General features: G+C 49.2%; 1 protein-coding gene across 1 annotated transcript in view; it reads left to right on the top strand.

Moving 5' to 3' along the window:
* LOC138511395 (asparagine--tRNA ligase, cytoplasmic) overlaps positions 1-21792 on the top strand; it is a 344053-nt gene that overhangs the window by 272699 nt on the left and 49562 nt on the right. Inside the window, exon 10 of the mRNA XM_069627042.1 lies at positions 1399-1598. Within this exon, the coding sequence (XP_069483143.1) occupies positions 1399-1598 (200 nt within the window). The remainder of the gene's footprint in view (positions 1-1398; positions 1599-21792) is intronic.

Below are 21792 nucleotides of genomic sequence, written 5' to 3'. Positions count from 1 at the left end.
GGCCTAAAGCCAATTTTTATTTTTAGTAGAAGCGTGCACTTTCAATTGGCTTTTTTCTGTCTGAGAGCATATAGGATCCTTATTGATTACAGAACATTTGTTGCAAAGGGTTTTCTTAGCCTGATGTATTAGTATATTGAATTTATTGATTTTATATTTGTAAGATTTGTGAGGTCCAGAATCAAGTTTCAGTAGCTTGGATAAGAAAACATCAGGCGAGAGAGATCCCAATGATTCCGTCTTAGACACTGAAGAAGAAAAGTGCCTTGATAATTAATGAAGGTACTTAATCTTCGTGACATTTCTGCAGCTCCATATGAGTCGATTACCTTGCTATTTGGGACAACATGATCGTTAAAATAATGAATTTTCCAGACGAAAGGTAACTTGTATGACCATGTTAATATAGCTTCATCACTTATGGGAGTAAAGCTGGATGAGGCGAGCGCTAAAGGTCCGGAACACTACTTAAGGCCACACTTGCATTGATTGCGGGGACGGGTCTTGAAAGGGAAGGCTGGAGACACCAGGTCTGGGGATGCCATGTGAACAATGGTCACCGTGCAGAAGATCCGTTTGAGGTGTAAATGGTGTTTGGCACCTTGAGTGTTCGCATCCACACAGCCCCTTGCGAGCGCACTCTCATAGGTGTGAACTACCATTGAGACTGCGGAGGGAGTGCGATGGATGTGAAGGAGGCGAGCGCTAAAGGCCTGGAACACTGCTCAAGTGACACATACATATATAAGTCCGCCAACCTCTGCCTTTTCGTCCTAGGGGACAGCAATGGAGGGGAGGTTCCTTTCGATATTACTCGTCCTTTAGTAAATTGAGAGGAACTGCTAGTCAAAGGGGCAACCGTAGGAGTGCCAGAGGTGGAAAACAAGGTACTCGAGGTGCCAAGGCCGCGCAAGCAGTTGCCTCTTTGCCCTCAGGCACTGCCGCAGCTGCTTCATGTGTAAAATTGACGAAAACTAAGGTATGATGTATAAGAAAATGTTTTAAGATCGATTACAGTATACATGCCCGAACGATCGGGACAATGCTATTTTTGAGTTAACGTCCCCTTGAAGATCAATGCTTGTTTGGTAGTAGTGTGAGGTTGAGAAAGCAGTTTAGCCACTACTTATCCCTGCACCCATGCAGAGCATGGGCATTTCATCACAGTACCACTATATTCTCCCCTTCTCTCTAATCCTCCTTCTAATATTCATCGCCAACAATCAAGCAATTATGTTTAAGTGTCTAACATGCTGAGCTAATGTTTTTACAGGAGTATTGGACTCATTGTGTGTCCTCAAACCTAAATTGAAATTCATGGCAACTAGCCATACTGATTATGGAGTATATGTAGTCTACCGATGGTACATGTTACATCTTAAATTATATTTGTTTTAGGTGACCCCACCAACGTTGGTTCAGACCCAAGTTGAAGGAGGCTCAACATTGTTCAAACTGGACTATTTTGGAGAAGAAGCATACCTGACCCAGTCATCGCAGCTGTATCTAGAGACCTGCATTCCTGCCGTGGGAGATTCTTTCTGTATTGCCCAGTCCTACAGAGCGGAGCAGTCAAGGACACGCAGACATCTAGCAGAGTGAGAATTTTTTTTTTTCTGATTAGGTCATTTGTGATGGTGGTAACATCAGATTCTGTGCATAAATTGGAATGGAGGAGTATCTCACTGTTGGACTCTACACACAGATTGCATGCTATTAGTTGTAGCATGACAGGTGGTGCCAATGAGTAATGCCGAAGAAAGGGGGTAGAAGGTGGCACAACTATCCAATCGAGCAATATATCGGTCTGATCTATTTAGGCAAACCCAGTTTTGTCATTTACCACTGCGCGTTTTAGGCAGGACACCAAACTGTGATGGTCCACAGATTCTTTGTGAATATTTAGATCAATCAGGCAGTTGTCCGCATACGTGGGAAAGTTCATGTTTTCTGTTTCAGTGATGTGATACCCTTAAGTTGTCTAGATTTAAAGAGGTAAATCGGAGGACTGGTCATTGAATAAATCTGCATGCGATATTTGTAGTTCCGTAGGCCGTATATGGTCCTGTAGTTTGTAAGAATCTCAGTTTTTACATTTGTTTTCAATTTATATATTAATGGTGAGGTTCTTGCTCGGCCGTTAATGGCCTCCGATGAAGGCATCTAAAACCTGCACACCCAAATCCACTCTATATTGAGGGAAGCCTTCTTAAAAGAAAATATCTTTAAGATCGGGAGCAAACCCGATGAATGGTAAATAGCAAGAGGCTTTTCCAGAGGATATGTTGATAGATGGTCCTGATATCAAGTTGTTGGGTGTAATGATTGTAATCTGCTTGTTAATAAGGACTCTACAGAGGTGGTATTGCTCTGCTGCCGCATCGCTGTTTCCTTGTAGACTATGAACACTATTTGGATGGTTCTGTTTTTCTCGTTCAAGCTTGTTGGAAGGCATTTATTGCCTTTGTGCAGGCTTGTGTATTACCTCTGATTACTCCTGTATTTGCTTTGGCCTGTGTGGAGGTGTGATTTCCTACAACACCTCTTTAGATTGCAGTGTTGCTTCATTAGGTAGATCTTACCAGAAAACACTAAGTATTCTGTGTACTACTGGTTCGTTTTGTGTAATGTGTTTGATGAAGGCCCTTTATCAGGGCATTGGTGATTCTGCTTTTGATGTTCTGTTATTCTGCATTTGTATAGCGACTTCTGCTATAGTTTATGGCATCAAAGCACTTTTGCATGTCAGAGAGGTAAAGGAGAAGTATGATAGAACATTCAGTATTGGTAGGGAGAAGCAACATTGGATATATATCTGGGATGAGGGCAAGAGATAAATAAGATGCTCAGGAAGGCATCAGAAGGAAAAAGTGGAGAAAGTAGGTGTACAATTGGATCAGATTTATTGTAGGACTCAACTGTATACTATGGGGTACAGTGCCAAAAGGAGAGATAGCTGTAGAAGAGGTGCTTGCTGCACCAGGGAGTAGGTCTAAAATGTACTCGCTGCATGTTGAGCTTAGGCATGTGGAAGCCATTACCAAGAAAACACAGACAGAATATCCTTCTACTTACTTTCCTAGGCCCCCCGACAACATTTGGGAGGTGTTGAATGTCAGAAATCAAAAGTCTTATTTGCGAAGGCTCTCCAAAAAGAGAGCAGAAATACCTAATTTTTTGTTTTGTTTTCTCATTTATGTCACCAAAGCCCTAGGCATGTGTGCAATGTGCTTAGGGACACAAAGCCTGTCCCTGGCTTAGCCGCAGTCAGACATTTGAGCCTTCCACACTGTCATAGTGAGCCGAGGCATTTAGAAACAATGCCCAAGAAAACACAGCTTGCAAGGCCCCTCTACTTATTCTCCTAAGTCCTGAAACTGCCACAAACAGTCACATTCTATAGATGGGACAGCTGGAAGGAAATATGGGCACATTTAACTGAGGATGGGAATTTTGACCACAACTTCTTTGAAGGTAGAAGCCCCAGTCCAGCCTTCCTGGAGGTTCCAGAGTCCTGCTAAAGCCCATAAGGTAGTGGTTATATTGGGGTGTGAGTAAGGAATCCTCTTAGGCTGAGTGCTTATGGGAGTTAATTTACCTAATTCAGCCTTATGAAAAGCCTTCTCACCCTAGGCTGCACTTACTGTGTCCTGTTAAAAGAGGGCATCATGCAAATGTGATCCCAAACAGGTGTGTATGGTCTAGTTAACAGATTAGATTTCCAGGTCAACCCTTCTGGTTTTTTGTTGTATTGTTCTTCTTGTTTAGGTGGTTTCTACCTTCTGTTTTATGGCTGCTTCAAAGGTGCATTACAATTAGACATTTAAAGAGAAACGCTATAATGAAACCTCAACCTAATATAACATGACGGAACCAGCTAATATAAAAGGAAACCACTATCATATCTCCCCTACCCCTCCCGAAAGGAGTGAATGAGCACATACAATAGCACTCAGATTCTAGTTGACATGCATTTCGCTTTCGGAAAAGAATGTCTTGATCTCAGCAGAACAAGACATTACACGGCATGTTTCTGCATCTTAAAACATGACGGGGCGTAGCATAACATAACCGTGTAGCACTTTGACGCAGGGCATGGCATAGAGTTAAATTAAGGTGTTTATGTATATTTTGCTGAGGTTTATAGTTTGGGTGAAGGGCTGTACCCAGGTATCCAGAATATGGCTAAGCCAGAGAATTGGTACCGGGGAAATTTCACTCATGTTTGGGAATATGTTATGCTGGTCATCTCTGGTTCAAAGTGTGTCAACATGTACAGGCCTGGTGTGAGAAAAGCTACACTGCAAGCAAATGTATTCAAATAAACAAGTGACAGCCTTGCTAACAATTGTTTAAATGACCAGAGTTACTCTGCATGTGCCTGTACTTGCTTCTAGCCGGTTACAGATGGGTAAATGTAGGCTGCTTCAGCCTAAGAAATGTAAAATATGGAGAAGTTACAGTTGCTTTAATGTTCTTGAATATATTTCATTTTCACGTGGGAAAAACAAACATTTGGCAACATAAAAGGGATTTTCCCAAGATCAAACCAATCTGTTGAAGTTGGGAAACACATATTCTGATCAGTATCTTCTGGTTTCAAAGTAACAACTTGGCCATTCACTAAATCTCCATTTCCTCTCGCTTGTTTTTTATTTGATATAGAATTGAATTACCTACTGTTGTCCAGTTTATTTAGTTCTAAGCAATCCAATATTTGTCTTAAGCTGACGTGGATGAGGCAAGACATTTGCCCGGGATGTGATCACTTTAACAAGTAGTAAAACCCACAAATAGAATCAGTAGTATTATTTTACCTCAATCCTAAAGGTCACAAACGAGACGGCACACATTTTCCCCCCATAAAGACTGCAAAGGAAGGAACATCACATTATTCTCCAGCTTGGGGTCTGGCATGGATTCACATGCTCATGAATATTCCCCGTCGTCAGGCTGGGAATCCTCGGTAAAGAAAAAATCAGTATCAGTTTCGTTTCTGATCTGTCTTTCTTAGTAGTAACCAATCACTGATCTCTGGGTCATACTGCCCCCAGCCAATGACTGCCATCTCTTTAAGCCCCGCCTCTGGCAGCCATCCTCAGATTTTTACCGCACGCTCAAGTGTTGGGAGTCCTCGTGTTTAGCTCTCGAGTTTTTTACTGCGTTTTCACGCTTTTTCAGGAGATTTTCTAATTTTTTCGGTTTAATCGAGCCTCAAGCTCTACCGTTTCTACTTCCGATAACGGGGACCCGTTTCGGAATTCTACTATGCCCCTCAAGGGTGAAGTTTTCGTCGAGTTTATACTTCTTGGAGGTTTTCGGAAGATCTGCGGCCTACCTCAGCGGACATGGCCCAGGACAAGGGAAGCTCGACGCCCGGATCCAAGCTGCTCAGGTGCTGCCCTGGATGCGTATTACAGAACATTTTCAAGGAGGACGAGCATTTGCAATGTCTCTACTGCCTCCACGAGGACAAGACGCACGTGGAGAAAGACTGTGCGTGCTGCAAGAACCTTTCGGAACGGACCAAACAAGATCGTCGTTCTCGCCGCTTGGCTGAAGAAGGGCACAGCAGGTGAGAAGGCGAGGAAGAAGTCTGAGCGGGCTTCTAAGTCCTGTGAGGGCACCCCGGCGACGGGGGCCCAACAGAAGGCCAAGCACTGCAAGTCCGCGGGCACCGGGAGCGCCGAAAGGTCGGGCTCTTCGGTTGACAAGCAGGGCGCTACTTCCCCGGCACGTTCGACCACAAGCCAGTGCGCTGGTTCGGAGAAGACGAAGTCCGAGAACCCGGGTAGGCCGTTGGAGCGGACCCAGTCGATCTCGAAGGGGGAGCGAGGCGCTGACCCTCCCCCCAAGGCGAAGGCCCAGGACGCACCTAAGGTGGTGAGGGCTTTTATCCACCCGGCAAAGGCCTCTACCGAAGTGGTCGCTGCGACCCTGTCGAAGCCAGCTGAGACTATGCCTGTGGAAACGCCCGCCGGGCCCAGAGTATCCCTGCCACCGCGGAGGGATTCCTCTTTCCAGCCCATCGCTAAGACCCCCGTGAAGCCCCCGGCTGAAAGAGGCGGGGGCCGGTAGACATTACAGACTCGGAATCAGCCTCTGAGGAGGAACTGGTGGAAACTGAGAAGGCCCTCAACAAGAGGTCCTTGGCCCTCAACGAGAGGTCCTTGGCCCTCAACGAGAGGTTCATACGCCTCAACGAGAGGTTCATACGCCTCAACGAGAGGTTCGAGAAGGTTCGATCCCAGGGGGCGGTCCCTGCTGACGTGATCGAAGATAGCGACGACGAACAGGGCCCAGTGGAACGGCCATGCCGTCCATCGCAGCCATTGCCCGAGCCCCAGGATAGCTTGGCGGCCATTTTGTTGGCAATCTAATCCTTATGCACTGAGATAAGGACGAGATTACCACGGACCCCGACGGAGGATCCAGAACCAGGCCCGTCAGGAAGCCCTCCGAACAAGCGGAGGAGAGTCCACCCCGCTCCGCCCTTCGTTCCTGCGAGACCGGTGGACCTCGCATCCCCCTCGCCGGACCCTAGAGAGGATACGGCGACGGGGATGGACGATGACGGCGGCGATTACACAGCAGACATCCCGTCATCTCACCCCATCCCCCCCTATCCCCCCATCCACCCCCGCGGGCGTCTCCAGCCGGCGACATTGGCTCTTTCCATGCCATGATAACCAGGGCACCCGAGCTCTTCCGGCTCTGCCCTGAAGAACAGAAAAAGGAGGGGTTTCTGTACCAACGACGAGAGGCCAAGAGGAAGACAGTCCTCGCGGTGCCTTTACTCGACGACATCTGGGAGGAGGGGCTTGCTGTCCTCAAGAACCCTTCCACGACACCAGCCTAGAGCGACAGGTACGAGAATAAGTACCGAGTCCCAGATGCCACCCCCTTCTGCCTGAGGGCCCAGCCCACGCCGTACTCTGTCGTCTCGGCAGCGGCTAAGAAGAAGGCAGCGGGTGCGGCGGCTTCAACTTCCACCTCCCCGCCGGACAGCGAGGGCAAGAAGTTGGACTCTATGGGACGACGAGTCATCTCGTCGGCGGCGACAACGATTAAGGCGGCCAATGCCTTAGCGATCGTGGCCCGCTACGACAGGGAGCTCTGGTTCAAGATAGCTCCCCTGCTAGACTTCCTGCCTGATGACAAAAGAGTGGAGGCCCTAGAAATTCTGCAGGAAGGCGAGGTGGCGTCGGATCACGCCATAACGGTGGCAACAGACATTGCCGATACCGGATTTCGCCAACTGGGCAACAGAGTTTGCCTCCGACGACGAGGATGGCTCAAGGCGACAGACTTTCGCCAGGACGTCCAGACCAGGGTGTTGGACATGCCGTTCGACGGCAACAACCTTTTTGGTAAGGCGGTGGATGAGTCTCTACAGGCCATCAAGACCGACTCGGAGACGGCCCGGGCCCTGGGGGTGCTTCAACAGCGGCAGCCCTTTCGGAGCTCCAGAGGCAGACGGGGTGCCTCCAAAGGATCCAGCGGTGGCTCCTCCACTTACCGCCAGGCAGCCCGCTCCTCTTCCCAGGAGGCCTACAGAGGTCGCAGCAAGCAAGGGGGATCCCGCCGTTGTCGCCAAGGAGGCCAAGGCGGCAAGGCCTCCTCCAAGCAAGACTGACCCAGCCGTGTTGTCGGGCCCCCACCGAAGCACCCCGGTGGGAGGCCGGCTGACGAAGTTCGTCAGCGCGTGGGAGTCCATCTCCACCGACTGTTGGGTGTTGGACACCCTGGCCAACGGGCACTAGATGGAATTCCAAAAGAAGTGCCCTCGCATTCCTCCCGTGGCCAGGAAGGAGAATCACGTCCCTCAACTACTGTTGGGGGTAAAGGCGATGCTCAAGAAAGGTGCCATCGAGCTCGTCCCCGGGGCTCCGGAGTGTACTCAAGGTACTTCCTCGTCAAGAAGAAGACAGGCGGTTGGCGCCCCATCCTGGACCTGCGTCGCTTAAACAAGTACATCAATGGCGCAGAAATTCAGGATGGTCACCCTCCAGCACGTGCTGGGACAGCTGGAGAAAGGCGACTTCCTATCGTCTTTGGACCTGGAGGATGCTTACTTCCACATCCCTATTCTAAAAAGGCACAGGAAGTTCCTCCGGTTCGTGGTTCAGGAACGCCACTACCAATTCAGGGCCCTAACGTTCCGTTTAAAGTCTGCACCCAGGGTTTTCACCAAGTGCCTGGCACCAGTGGCGGCGCGGCTGCGTCTGCAGGGGATCCATGTTTACCCCTACCTGGACGACTAGCTAATCCGGGCAAGGACAAGGGAACTCGCCGTCGAACACACAGCGAGGACCGTCCGGTTGCTCACGGAGCTGGGGTTCACAATCAACTACCCCAAATCCCACCTGGTTCCATCGCAGATGGCACTGTTTCTGGGGGCGAAGCTGATACAGTGGGGCAATTGGCATCCCCTTCAGAGGAGAGGACCAAGACCATCCTGGGCAAGGTGCGCCACCTGCTGGCCACGGACATGGCCAGGGTGAGGTCCATCAAGTCCCTCCTCGCGATGATGTCCTCATGCATCTACCTTGTACCACTTTGCAGACTTCGGATGCGTCCGCTACAGGAGTTTCTCGACGCCCGCTGGCTCCAAGCGAGGGACTGTTCCGAGCACAGGATCCCTCACGACGAGGAGTTCCGTCGGGCGATCTTATGGTGGGGCATCCGTGCTCACCTCACGACAGGCACAGAATTTCAAATCCTGACGTTTCAGGAGACGGTGACAACAGACGCCTCTCTGGAGGGTTGGGGGGGGCCACATCAGAGACGTCCACGCAAGAGGCCTTTGGCTCCCGGAGGAGAGGTCTCTCACATCAACATTCTGGAGCTCCGAGCAGTGTTCTGGGCTCTCAAGTCGTTCCTTCCGTCCCTCAAGGGCAAAGTGGTGAGGATCTTCACTAACAACACCACCACGATGTTCTATATACGGAAGCAAGGAGGCACCAGATCCCCAGCCCTATCCAAGGAGGCCCAGGATCTGTGGCGCTGGGCGGTCGCCCAGGGGATGTTTCTGGTTCCCTTTCACCTGGCAGGAATAAAAAAACACCATAGTGGACTCACTCAGCAGGGAGCTGCGATCGTGCCACGATTGGGAACTGCGCCAGGACCAAGTGGATCGACTCTTCCAACGATGGGGCAAACCCCAGATCGATCGGTTCGCGACGGCGACGAACTCCAAGTGCCAGAGGTTCGCCAGCAGGTTCCCTCAGCCGAGGAGCATGGGCGATGCTTTCTCGTTCCCTTGGGACGGCCTGTTTCTATACACGTTCCCTCCGTTGCCATTGCTGCTCCGCCTCATCAACCAGCTCAAGAGGTCCAGGTGCAGGATGATCCTCGTCGCACCGGTGTGGCCGAGGCAGATCTGGTTCCCGGACCTTCTGGACTTGTCAACGTCCCCACCAGTCAAGCTGCCGGCGGACGTGGATCTTCTCTCAAGAGAAGGAGGCGCCATTCTCCATCACGACCCACAGTCGCTGAACTTGCAGGCCTGGCTCCTGCAGCACTAGAGTTTGGAGGGTACGATATCCCGGCTGACTGCAGAGAGGTTCTTGCAAAGGCCAGGGCGTCCTTGACTCTCAAGTGTTACGGTCATAAGTGGAAGAGGTTCTCTGTCTGGTGCCGTGCACAGAAGATTAACCCTCTGCGGATTACGGCCCCTCAAGTGCTGCCGTACCTACTGTCGCTGGCCAAAGCTGGACTGGCCCACGCCTCCATAAAAATACATCTGGCTGCCATCTCCCGATACACCAGGACTATGGGACGGGCGTCCTTGTGGTCTCATCGCCTGGTAAAGGAATTCATGAAGGGACTATTCCGATCATTCCCGCCGGTGAAGGCCCCTGCCCCGGTGTGGGAACTTAATGTGGTGCTGACCAGGCTCATGGGAGCCCCATTCCAGCCTATGCATTCGGCGCCTTTGAAGTTCCTGTCATGGAAGACAGCGTTCCTCGTGGCCATCACCTCTGCACGACGAGTGGGAGAGATTCAGGCCCTATCTTGCAAGCCCCCATATGACACAAGGCTAGTGCTGAGGACGCACCCCTCCTTCATGCCCAAGGTGCCGTTGGACTTCCACCTCAACTAGCCCTTGGTGTTACCAGTTTTGTTCCCATCGCCTTCGACGCCGGCCGAGAGGACTTTGCACTCGCTGGATGTAGCTAGAGCGCCAAAGTTCTACGTGGACCGCACAAAGAGTTTTCGGAAGACGTCACAACTGTTTGTGAATTTTGGGTCTGTGAATCAAGGGAAGGCTCTCTTGAAGACTTCCATTTCCAGATGGCTCTCCGGCTGCATCATGCATTGTCACTGGTTGGCAAACCGACTGCTGCCCGGCCGTCCGAGAGCCCATTCGACCAGAGCGATCGCTGCTACCACGGCGTTCCTGTCTGGTGTGCCCCTGCTGGACATCTGCAGGCTGCTACGTGGAGGTAGACGCACACCATCACAAGATTCAACTGCGTCGATCGGGACTCCAGGGAGGAGTCCAGGGTCGGCCAAGCAGTGCTGCGCAACCTGTTCGCTTAAGGTGAGCCTGGTGAGGAGGTAAGAGATGCTTAATGTTGAGTTGTTGTATTGCTTAATGTTGAGCCTGTTGCCACCTCCCGTGGTTGTGCATGTGTATACTGCTATGTATTCTTTTATTCATGAGCATGTGAATCCATGCCAGACCCCATGCTGGAGAAGGAACAAGTTACTTACCTTTAACTGTTGTTCTCCAGCATGGGTCTGGCATGGATTCACATGCGAACCCTCCCACCTACCCCTCTGCGGCTCTTCACTTGGTCATAATTCCACTTGGCGTGCTACCAAATGATGGCTGCCAGAGGCGGGGCTTAGGGAGAGGGCAGTCATTGGCTGGGGGCAGTATGACCCAGAGATCAGTGATTGGTTACTACTAAGAAAGACAGATCAGAAACTAAACTGATACTGATTTTTTCTTTACCGAGGATTCCCAGCCTGACGACAGGGAATATTCATGAGCATGTGAATCCATGCCAGACCCATGCTGGAGCACAACAGTTACAGGTAAGTAACTTGTTCCTTCTCAACCCTGTTGTCGGACCTAGTTATGTTTTTTAAACAATAATTGGAATATGGGACTGCTGCATGTTAATAAACAGTAGTTGATGATTGGCACCGAGAGAGAATGGTTAAAACTACCAAAAGTTAAACAAAAGTTAAATGTTAAACATGATAGCTTTTAACAGATTAGTAATCCGATTAGTTAAATTAGAGGAGGAGGTGCAAAGCAGTCCATAGTAGTTGCATGGGGGTACAAAGGGTTTGAAAGTGTTACACTGAGTTCTGCTGTTTATCCACTAAATCAGAATCCTCCTTTTTTTTATCAGTCTTTTTCATTTAATATAGCCAGCTATACTGATGTTGAATTTATTTCTAAACAGTACAATGTTAAACAGAAGGCAAGGGTATGGTGATTTTCCCACTAACATTACATTTATTTCAAGTGAAAAAGCTTTGATTAGAAACTAGATTGTCTGGTTCAAAGCTGGAAACCTTTCCATAGGACCTCTCCTTCCTTTCTATATTCTTCTCATTTCCCCTTCTTTCTCCTCTGCTAACCACCATTTCCTCTCCTCTGCAGTGCCTGTGATCAGTGGCAATGTGTTCAGGCCTGGCGGGACATGTGTATGTGGAAATATTGTCAGAAAGCAACACAATGACAGATTTTGCTGTGGGGTTGCCCTATGCCTGTGTCAGGGCTGATTGAGAATGGGGAACTGTCTCTGAAGTGGAACTGTTTGTGTGAAGTATATTGTGGGAATGTATGTGCGGATGGCTACATGGATAGTGTGTGCAGGTCTACAGCTGCTTTTGCGATGCAGTGAAACGTGTCTCTGTGTGAATTGGAAAGTTGAAGCTGTATGATGGCAGCATGGAGTGCAGGAATAGATTTGTGGGGGTGTTTGGGAGAATGGAGTGTGGAGATGGCTGTTTGCCGCTCATGCAGTATGGTGAAATGCACTATGGGGGTGTGTGGGGTCAGAAATACGATGCCGGCACATGAGAATAGGTTTCTCAAGAGTTGCCATTTTATTAAATAAAAAAGGGGTGAGTTAAACTCTTATCTTTCCCTAACCTAACTTGGATGGCCCTGCCTAGCAAACTAAAACTAAAGAAATATAAAACCTAGTGTCCAAAAGGTCTCTGACCATCACACTAATACACACACAATTGTTATGGTCCGACTCTAGGTATTCTTGGGATGGTGAGTTTACTGTACCATGAGTTTTATCCTCCTGTCTTGAAAGATGGCTTTTATGTACATGGCAACCTTTCTCCTTAACCTTTCCATGGAGAAAGTATTTTCCTGAGATGATATTGTTTAAGTAGCTCTCGGGTCTAGCTAAGTTTTAAGATGATTCAAAGTTTAAACTTGCAACTTCTTGATGGTCACAATTTCTGAACGCTGGTATGGTCTGTTCAAAACATGTTAACATATTAGTGGATTCAGCCTCCTTTGTGGCAATAAACTTAGTGTAACGCTCACCTGGTTCCCACAGGGGCGCTGGTCTAGTCTGGATTGCTGTGGCCTCTTCTTGCGTGATGCGCAGGACCCGGAACACCGATTGGACAGGACCTCCAAATCGTGCTTGCCTGGCCCGTAGGAATATCCTTCTGCAGATGAGAAAGGGGATTAACAGTCTGCAGAATAGTGTGCTAGCTCCCCCCTTTCCCCCTTCGTTCCTCTCTAACTTCCTCCAAACCCCGGTTTAAGCTCACCTTATGGTTTGGAAGGATGAACTTTCCAGCTTCTGGTGCAGGGGCGCACGTTCGTCCAGTTACTTCATTGGTTTTCAGAATGGCGCTGGCAAAATCCACTTGACTTTCCTGAGCGATGCGCCGTAAGTATGAAAGTTCAAAGTTCAAGTGAGGCCCCCTTTATGTTGTCTTTCTAACCTGTGATCTGTCCTTTATTTCAGGTGCAGAATGAAGGCGATGCGTCGAGGGGTTAAACTGCCGAGGTGAGTAGTGGTGAGTGCGATCCCTCTAAATATCCTTACCATTCCCCAGAAATGTCTCTGGTCCTTTCCCCATAGGCGCCGGGGTACGGAACCTGCCAACGGGGCGGCGCCGACCCGAAATGTTGAAGAAAAGCCGGTAAGTATTATGGCTGTTAATCAGGCTTTCCTTCTGTGTTCCTTCTGCTCACCTTTTGTTTCTTCCTCTCTCCCCTAGGTGCAGAGATGTGGAGTCCGATGCTGACAGCCGCGATGGAGCCGGGAGATGTCTCGAAGACAGGTGAGTGAAGCGTGGCGCTGCAGCGAGCAACGCGATGCTTTTAAATGGAAGTCTTTCTTCAGGGATGCTGGCGAGAAGATTCCGGATGCAGGTAAGAAGTTTGAAATAGTCCTTGGTTTTCACCTTTCTCTTCTCTTCCTTCCTTGCAGGTCTTCCAGGTTCGAGGCGGGCGTGGCTGGAGTCCAGGAGCAGACACGGTGAGCGTTAAGCTGCAGGAAGCAGAACAACGCGAAGCATGAGCTGCTGTCTGGGCGTGGCTTAAATAGCCTCCAAAGAAGTCCCAGGTATGTATCCTTTCCTGGCCACGCCCGAGTGAAAAAATAGTCCCTATGAAAAAATAGTCCCTTTCAGGTCTCAGGGAGGCCTGAAGCGTGCAGCATGGTCTGCATCAGCTAAGTGCACAAAACACCTCCCTTTATGAGCCTGGCGCCTATGGCGCCAGGACTGATGTCCAACATGAGCCTGGCACAAAAGGCGCCAGGACTGAGTCCAAAGAGCCCCTATAAGGGGCCGCTGGGCTTTTACCCGAGGGCATGATGCCTGCTTCTGGTGGTGCTGGGCCTGGCCTGGTGCTCCGGGGGTAGGCATCATGACACTTAGTTAGCTTCCTTTACCAAGCAAGTGGAAAATATTTGCTTTCCTGGTTGTTATTCTCATAGTTTCTGCGTTTATCATTGCTCCATGTCTTCCGAGCAACATCATATATCAATCTTACTATCCTATTACCCCTCTGGATTTTACAAGGGTCTGGGGAAGTATTCAGGAACATAAGTTTCAATTCCTTTCCACAAGAATCAGGACATTTGTTCAACCCTGTCTCTTGAAAAGGCATAATGTAGACAGATATGTTGACAGGATACTGAAGACAAAAAAGATTATGTATATATATTTCTGAGGCTTGTGGAATCTGCTTAGATCACATGCTGTGCATAGGCCGACATCTAGTGGAAGCTGCGGAGTATTAGTTTGTTTTTCGAAACTCGAAAATGGGCGTCGACACAGGGCGTGCCAGTAATACTATCCCTAGTGTGATGTCCACTGTACCCAAGATCCCTCACGCGTCTAGGATCCTCAGATTGTTTTTTTCCGCCACACTAGTCGGAAGCATTTTGCGGAGTCCCCTGGCCTTAGCCATACTTTTGCTAAAAATTTAAAATTATAATCTATTGTCATCCTTCCCCACCCCAACGTCGAACTTCGACACTCGACGCCGGCTGGAGAAGAAATCGACCGTCGGCTGCTGCACGACGGATTTGGACCTCGGAAGGCCGCTGGCCTCGGCCCGGGCCTTGGAAGGCCTCTGGCCTCGGCCCTGCAAGTGGGGAGGGTGGGGGGTGGTACATACTCTACACTCTTGGTATATAGGTACACCTTATACATTTCCTACACTTAACAGCCTGCTGCCTCAAGGTGCGTATGGAGGGTACCCCTTTTCAATTCTGCCCCAAGTGCAATCGCAAATACCCTTGGGTCGACAGGCACGCCACGTGCAATCTCTGCTTGTCGAGGGATCACCCCGAAGCGAACTGCAGAGCGTGTAGTAGGTTTAAACCTAAGACACTTAAGGACCGTTCGACGAAGCGTTGGGCCCACCACGCCAGCCAGACGGCCATGGCAGCGGAGGGCACCTTCAGCGACGGCAGCGACGCCGTACTTTCGGACGGCGAGGGCATTACGGCATCGAAAGACAGCCGAGCGCAGGTCCCCGACCTCGGAAGGTCGTCCGGCAGGGTGGCTATGGGGAAGACCCCCGGCGACACAAGCGCTTCACATACTACACACACTAAACACACTAAGTCCAACCGAGACTCGACGACGTCGAGTTCTCGGAAAGAGGCACAAACAGAACGGTCCGATTCGGTGTCCTCTGGGCGCTCTCGATCAAGATCGCCGCATGACTCCAGGCAATCATCCACTCTTGCCAAGAGTGCCTCGCTCCCTAGGCTAACAGAAGTTCGATTGTCGGGAGACGAAGACGACTTCCACCCCCAGGCCGCACTCCAGGAGTCGGAGCCCGCAGTTAAAGCCAGCGAGGCCCCACGCTCGAAGGACAGGGACACCTCCCCCGATCCTCGACGCCAGGCGTCGAAAAACTCCGGAGCCACTAAAGGACAGGGAAAACATTTTTCCACGCACGGGGAGGGGGGAAAACAGCAGAAGAAACTACCTGTGCATTCTTACACACCTGTGAAACACTCCACTCCCCCTAAACAGACAGACAAAACCAGGTCTGCTGATAGGTCTACAACCAGCAAAGCTACTCAAGATAAATCCCATAGACTTGCTGAGAGAGTCATTCCCAGTTCCAAGAAATGGTCCAGTGAAGACATAGATAGGGTCATGTCAAGAATTCTTTGGCTGATTTTTATGATAAAAATCCAGAACATTTTCTCTCGTATGATCCACAAGGGGCCACTCCCTCAGGCTCTACTGATCCTATCCCCCCCCCCCCCCCGAGTAAAAAGCCCCGGTTTGAAACTCCGATGAGGTCAGAACCCTTCGAGGTACAACCTTACGCAAGACCATATTCACGGTATCAAGGAGAAGCTTCCTTTGGTGAGGACCAAGAATTTGGTATGATAGAAGAGCAAACCGGGACGGGCTACTATGGGGATGATGAGGACCAGGAAGAAGAAGAGGAGGACCCGGAAACATACAGAGTAGATTCCCCGGTAGAGAACGAAGCCCCGGTTACCGACACCCCGGTCGATAACCAACCCCTCCTAAATGAGGTTCTCGCTCGCGCAGCAGAACATTTCCACATTGACACCAACGGTGTCCAGGAGGAAAGGGACTTCGCAGAAGAGTTAGTGGGAGAAAGGAGGCCTGTTGCCCAGACCATCCCTATCCATAAGTCCATTCAGTGGAGAATAGATCCGTCCCTGGTGAACCCGAACCTCACCAGAGCAGTCAATCCCAGGGTTGAAAAACTTTTCAGGGCGGCCCAGTCTGACCCTCTCTATATAAGAGGACATCTGAAGCCAGACTCCCTAGTTGTCACCAACACTCGTAAGAGGGCTGGAACACCCTTGTCATCGTCCGAAGCTCCTCCCGACAAGGAGAGCAAAAAACTATACGGTTTCGGCAGGAAAGTAGCCTCAACGTCCGCCTATCAAGCAACGATTGCTAACTCCACCACCCTGTTGGCCAGCTACAACTGCCATCAGTGGGAAGAAGTCGCAGCACTCATGGCCTCTGCTCCTGAACCTTTAAAGGGCCAGTTAGCTCAGATTTCCGCAGAGGGTAGAGCCGTGTCTGGTTGCATTTTGAAAGCAACCTTGGACGCCGCGGACAACGCAGGCAGATTGATAGCGGAGGGCACTGTTATCAAAAGACATGCGTGGTTACGGCAGTCTGGTTTTAAGGCAGAAACCCAGGCATCATTGATGGACAAACCGGTGGAAACCGATCTGTTGTTTGGTAAGGCGGTCGAAGACGCACTGAAAAATGCCAAGGACGAATACGAAACACTCAAGTCCCTTGGCCAGTTAACCAATAAACCCCCTAACCAGAGAGGGAATAGTAATTTTCGTCGCCCACGCGGCCAAAATTCCCAGAGAGGATCTAACTATTCCCAGGGGCAGGGTACACAGTGGAACAACAACCAACAGTCTACCCAGGGTTACGGCAGCAGTAATAGGAGAGGTTGTGGTAAAGACAGAGGCAGCCCCAGCAAGGGAGGCGGCACGCCTCCACCAAAGCAGTGACGCTCAGTTCAGGGTCCCTTCTCACGCAACCCCAGTAGGGGGACGCATTTCCAACTTCACCCAGGCTTGGGAAGGGATCACATCAGACAGATGGATGCTGTCAAACAGTATCCACAGGATATTGTATAGAGCTACTGCAGCGTCCCCGGAACCATCCTCCACGACAAAGAGTACACTCTTTAGAACATCAGAAGATTCTCCTCGAGGAGATCGCCATTCTGCTAGAAAAGGACGCGATAGAACTCGTTCCGGGACACCAGGTAAACAAGGGTATTTATTCAACTTACTTCCTTGTGCCAAAGAAAGATTTGACAATGCGCCCAGTATTGGACTTACGGCCTGCCAACAAGTATGTCAAGCCCCAAAAATTTCGTATGACCACGCTACAAGAGGTAATCCCCCTCCTAAAAAAGGGGGATTACATGGCAACCTTGGATATGAAAGATGCTTATTTTCATATTTCCATGTTCCCACCGCACAGAAAGTATTTGCGCTTCAAGGTGGACAGTCGACACTACCAATTCAAGGTACTGCCCTTTGGGATAGCTTCAGCACCAAGGGTATTCACCAAGGTACTGGTGGTGGCGACTGCACACCTACGCAGGGAGGCAATCCCAGTGTACCCTTATCTGGGCGACTGGCTCATAACGGGGGAAACCCCAGGAATTTGCAGGACAAACATTCAAAGGACTATCGACCTCCTCCACGAGTTAGGCTTCTCAATCAACGAGAAAAAGTCAAGCCTGGTGCCAAGCACCTCAAAACAGTTCCTAGGAGCAATCCTAGATACCCAAGAGGGGTTGACCTTTCCTTCAGAAGAAAGAATTCGGAATATACTACTGCAAATTCCGCATTATCAGTCCGGTCAACAAATAACGGTACGCAAAGCAATGCGTTTACTGGGCATGATGGCGTCATGTATTGACCTGGTCCCACACGCGCGCCTGCGCATGCGTCCCATGCAGGAATGGTTGGCGAAACAGTGGTCTCAGGCAAGTGGTCAGTGGGACGATCTAGTGGTCGTTTCGTCAACACTGGTACAAAGCCTTCACTGGTGGACAAGAGAGAATCTCGTACAGGGGAAACCCTTTTACGATCCCGAAGTACAGGCAGTAGTCACTACAGATCTGACGGGGTGGGGAGCTCACCATCTCCACCACACAGCTCAGGGTCTCTGGTCTCACTCAGTGGCCAAGAACCACATCAACCTGCTAGAGCTTCTGGCAGTATTCAGAGCGCTTCAGGCGTTCGAGCCCCACCTACTAAACCTGTCAGTGCAAATCCGGACGGACAGCACAACAGCCATGTTCTACCTGAACAAGCAAGGAGGGACTCGCTCGCCAAATCTGTCCAAGCTTGCCCAGAAAATCTGGATATGGGCACTCAGACGGAACATCTATCTGTCATCACAACATGTTCCAGGGGAACTCAATTCCCTAGCGGATGCTCTGAGCAGAGACTCCCTCCCAGAGGAACACGAATGGGTTCTACACAGAGAGGTCGTAGAAGATATCTTCTCTCAGTGGGGTTTCCCCACTATAGACTTATTCGCCACAAGCGAAAACAGACAATGCCCAGGATTTGCATCCAGGTTCCCCCAACCAGACTCCCAGGGGAACGCCCTGTGGATGAACTGGTCAGGGATGTTTGCGTACGCTTTTCCACCAACTCCTCATCAGGAAAGTGGTGAACAAGATGAACAGAGAGTCCGTGACGCTCGTCCTAGTTGCTCCCATGTGGGCAAGACAACCGTGGTTCCCACACCTACGCAGGATGGCGGTGTGCAAACCCATCAAACTTCCAGCCTGGTACAACCTATTGTCCCAGCACCAAGGTCAAACAGTGCACCAGCAACCCAACTCAATGAACCTGGCTGCATGGCTCCTGAAGTCATATAGTCTGGACATCTCAATTTGCCAAAGAGGTGTATGGACATCCTAAAGGAATCTAGGAAACCAAATGCAAGGCACTGTTACTTTGACAAGTGGAAGAGGTTTGTTATCTGGTGCCAGAGTAGTTCAATCAACCCCGTTGATTGCACTCCTTCCACTATTGTTACTTACATGCTCCACCTGCTGGATGCAGGATTGGTTTTTAACTCACTGAAAGTACACCTGGCAGCCCTGTCGGCTTACACCACTTCCCATAACAAGGTTTCATGGTGGAAAGTACCAGTAGTTAAAGCCTTCATGGAAGGAGTAAAGAGACTTCACCCTCCTATTTCAAACCCACCACCAGGGTGGGACCTTAATGTGGTGCTAGCCAAGCTCATGGGCCCCCCTTTCGAACCCATGCATAAAAGCAGTCTCAAACACCTGACTTATAAAACGGCCTTCTTAGTAGCTATTATATAAGAAGGGTCAGTGAAATTCAGGCTCCGTCAGTGCAGGATCCCTTCTTTACTGTCCATAAAGACAAACTGGTTTTACGCACACACCCTAGGTTCTCACCTAAATTTATATCTAAATTCCATGTAAACCAGTCCATCAAGCTTCCGGCTTTCTTCCAGGACCCGCAAAGCTCGCCTGAGGTGAAACTACACACCCTAGATGTGCGTAGGGCGGTCCTCTACTATGTAAATAAAACCAGACCGCTAAGAAAAACAGATCAACTGTTTGTCTCCGTAGCTACAGGAAGAGAGGGGGATCGCGTCTCTAAAGGTGCCATCTCGAAGTGGATTATTAACTGTATCCAGCTGTGTTACTCACTTTCTGAAAGAACTCTGCCTTTCACGCCAAGAGCCCACTCTACTAGAGGCATTGGGGCCACTCTGGCTTTCATTGCAAATGTACCCCTTGACACCATTTGCAAAGCAGCTACTTGGAGCTCTATTCACACTTTTACTCCGCATTACTGCATTGACACCCATTCCAAGGCAGATACACAAGTGGGACAAGCGGTTCTAAGACACTTATTTGCTCATGACCCTTCTCACATCCCACCTCCTTCCTCAGGTACTGCTCGCTAATCTATGCACAGCATGTGATCTAAGCAGATTCCACAAGCCTCAGAAGGGATACATTACTCACCGTAATCGTATTTCTGATGCTTGTATCTGCTTAGATTCACATGCGACCCACCCTTCCTCCCCTCCGAGAGAAGGCGCATGATGGCTTGTAGTCTTACCTTTCTGTCTATCTGCTTGGATTATCTGTACTCACGCTACTCCTCATGCTACCTCATGTCAGAAAAAATACAATCTGAGGATCCTAGACTTGTGAGGGATCTTGGGTACAGTGGACGTCACACTAGGGATAGTATTACTGGCACGCCCTGTGTCGACGCCCATTTTCGAGTTTCGAAAAACAAACTGTAATACTTTGCAGCTTCCACTAGATGTCGGCCTATGCACAGCATGTGAATCTAAGCAGATACACACATCAGAAATACGATTACGGTGAGTAATGTATCCCATATGTATATAACCCTCTACAGATTTCCTAACCGGGGCAAAGTCTTGGCCCTATAGTTTCTGAAAAACCACACCTACACTAACATGGAAAGACCACCAGTTACTGTAACCTTCTCTCAATGTTCTCATCCCCCTGAAGGCAAAAGGGTCTGAGGTTATTTCTTCCCCAGTTTTCGATGGTATAGAGCTACAGTGTGGTGATTGAGCGTATGACCTATCTAGGAAGGGAGTGTGGCCATGCCAGTAGTCTACTGATCTAAAGTATGTGGGGTTAGTGTCTACCATACTCGTGTTGGATCCCCAATTGTTTCAGCTGCATCCGGTCCCACTCCTGACACCATATGTGAGGGGCTATGAATGCGAGGTGGACACAAAGGTATAGTTTTCTCAAAAGTTGCCATTTTATTAAATAAAAGGAATGAGATAAACAACTATCTTTCCCTAACCTAACAAAGATGTCCCTGCCTAGCAAACTAAAACTAAAGAAAAATTACCTAGTCCCGAAATTCTCTGATCCTCACACTAATACACACAACAAAATTATACAAGAAATGTTTGGCCGTCTTCAGTTAAACAAACTGACATACCAATTCAAACACACAGGTTTTAGAAAGTACTCCTTGTGACCAGGGTTGAACTACCGTCCCCTGAATCAATTCAAGGATACCCTTAGCAAAGTTCTGATACAATAAAGCTCTGTTCAGTGTAACACAAAGTATTTTCCATTCACTGTGTCCTTCCACTTAGCAAAGAAAATGTCTCTGTCACAGATGCTTGGTCACAAATCAAATCAAAACAACTGTTCTCCAGTCCCCTGCTTGGTAAAGTAAATGTCTCTCCCCCAAAACATAAGTTCATAAACCAAGGCACTTGTTGTCTTCAAAATGCTAAGTATTTATTAGTACATCACACTTATTTTTCAAAGTAAACGCAGGATAGCACAGCAACTACTTTTGGTATTGCAATAGTTCATCAAAAGGTGATAAAGTTAACACGTTCTTTCCAACACACCTTTTTACCACAAACTGTTCCACAAATCATCATCTTCTTCTTTCCTGGTACACTTGCCTGCAAGGATGAAAACTCGTACAACTATAATTGTGTTCTTGGCAATACTTGTTCCAGGATTCTCCACAACAGTATCCTATGTGAGGAGGTATGAACAATGAAAACCTCTCTTTATATATCATGATGCTTGACAATGTGGGTTACAGATCTCCCCAAGTTGGTATCCCATTAAAGGGGAGTTGCGCCCTTGTTGCCTCTATATTACTCTTCAGTACTTCTGTAGCCTTTTGGCTGTTGACAATGTACGTTACAGGTTTCCCCTAATTGGTATCCCATATAAGGAGAGTTGCGCCCTGCTTACGTTGTATTACTCTTCTGCGGCAT

Source organism: Ambystoma mexicanum, chromosome 6p (assembly GCF_040938575.1).
Source record: "Ambystoma mexicanum isolate Mex_15411 chromosome 6p, UKY_AmexF1_1, whole genome shotgun sequence".
NCBI lineage: Eukaryota > Metazoa > Chordata > Amphibia > Caudata > Ambystomatidae > Ambystoma > Ambystoma mexicanum.
This window is presented reverse-complemented; position numbering and strand designations above follow the sequence as displayed.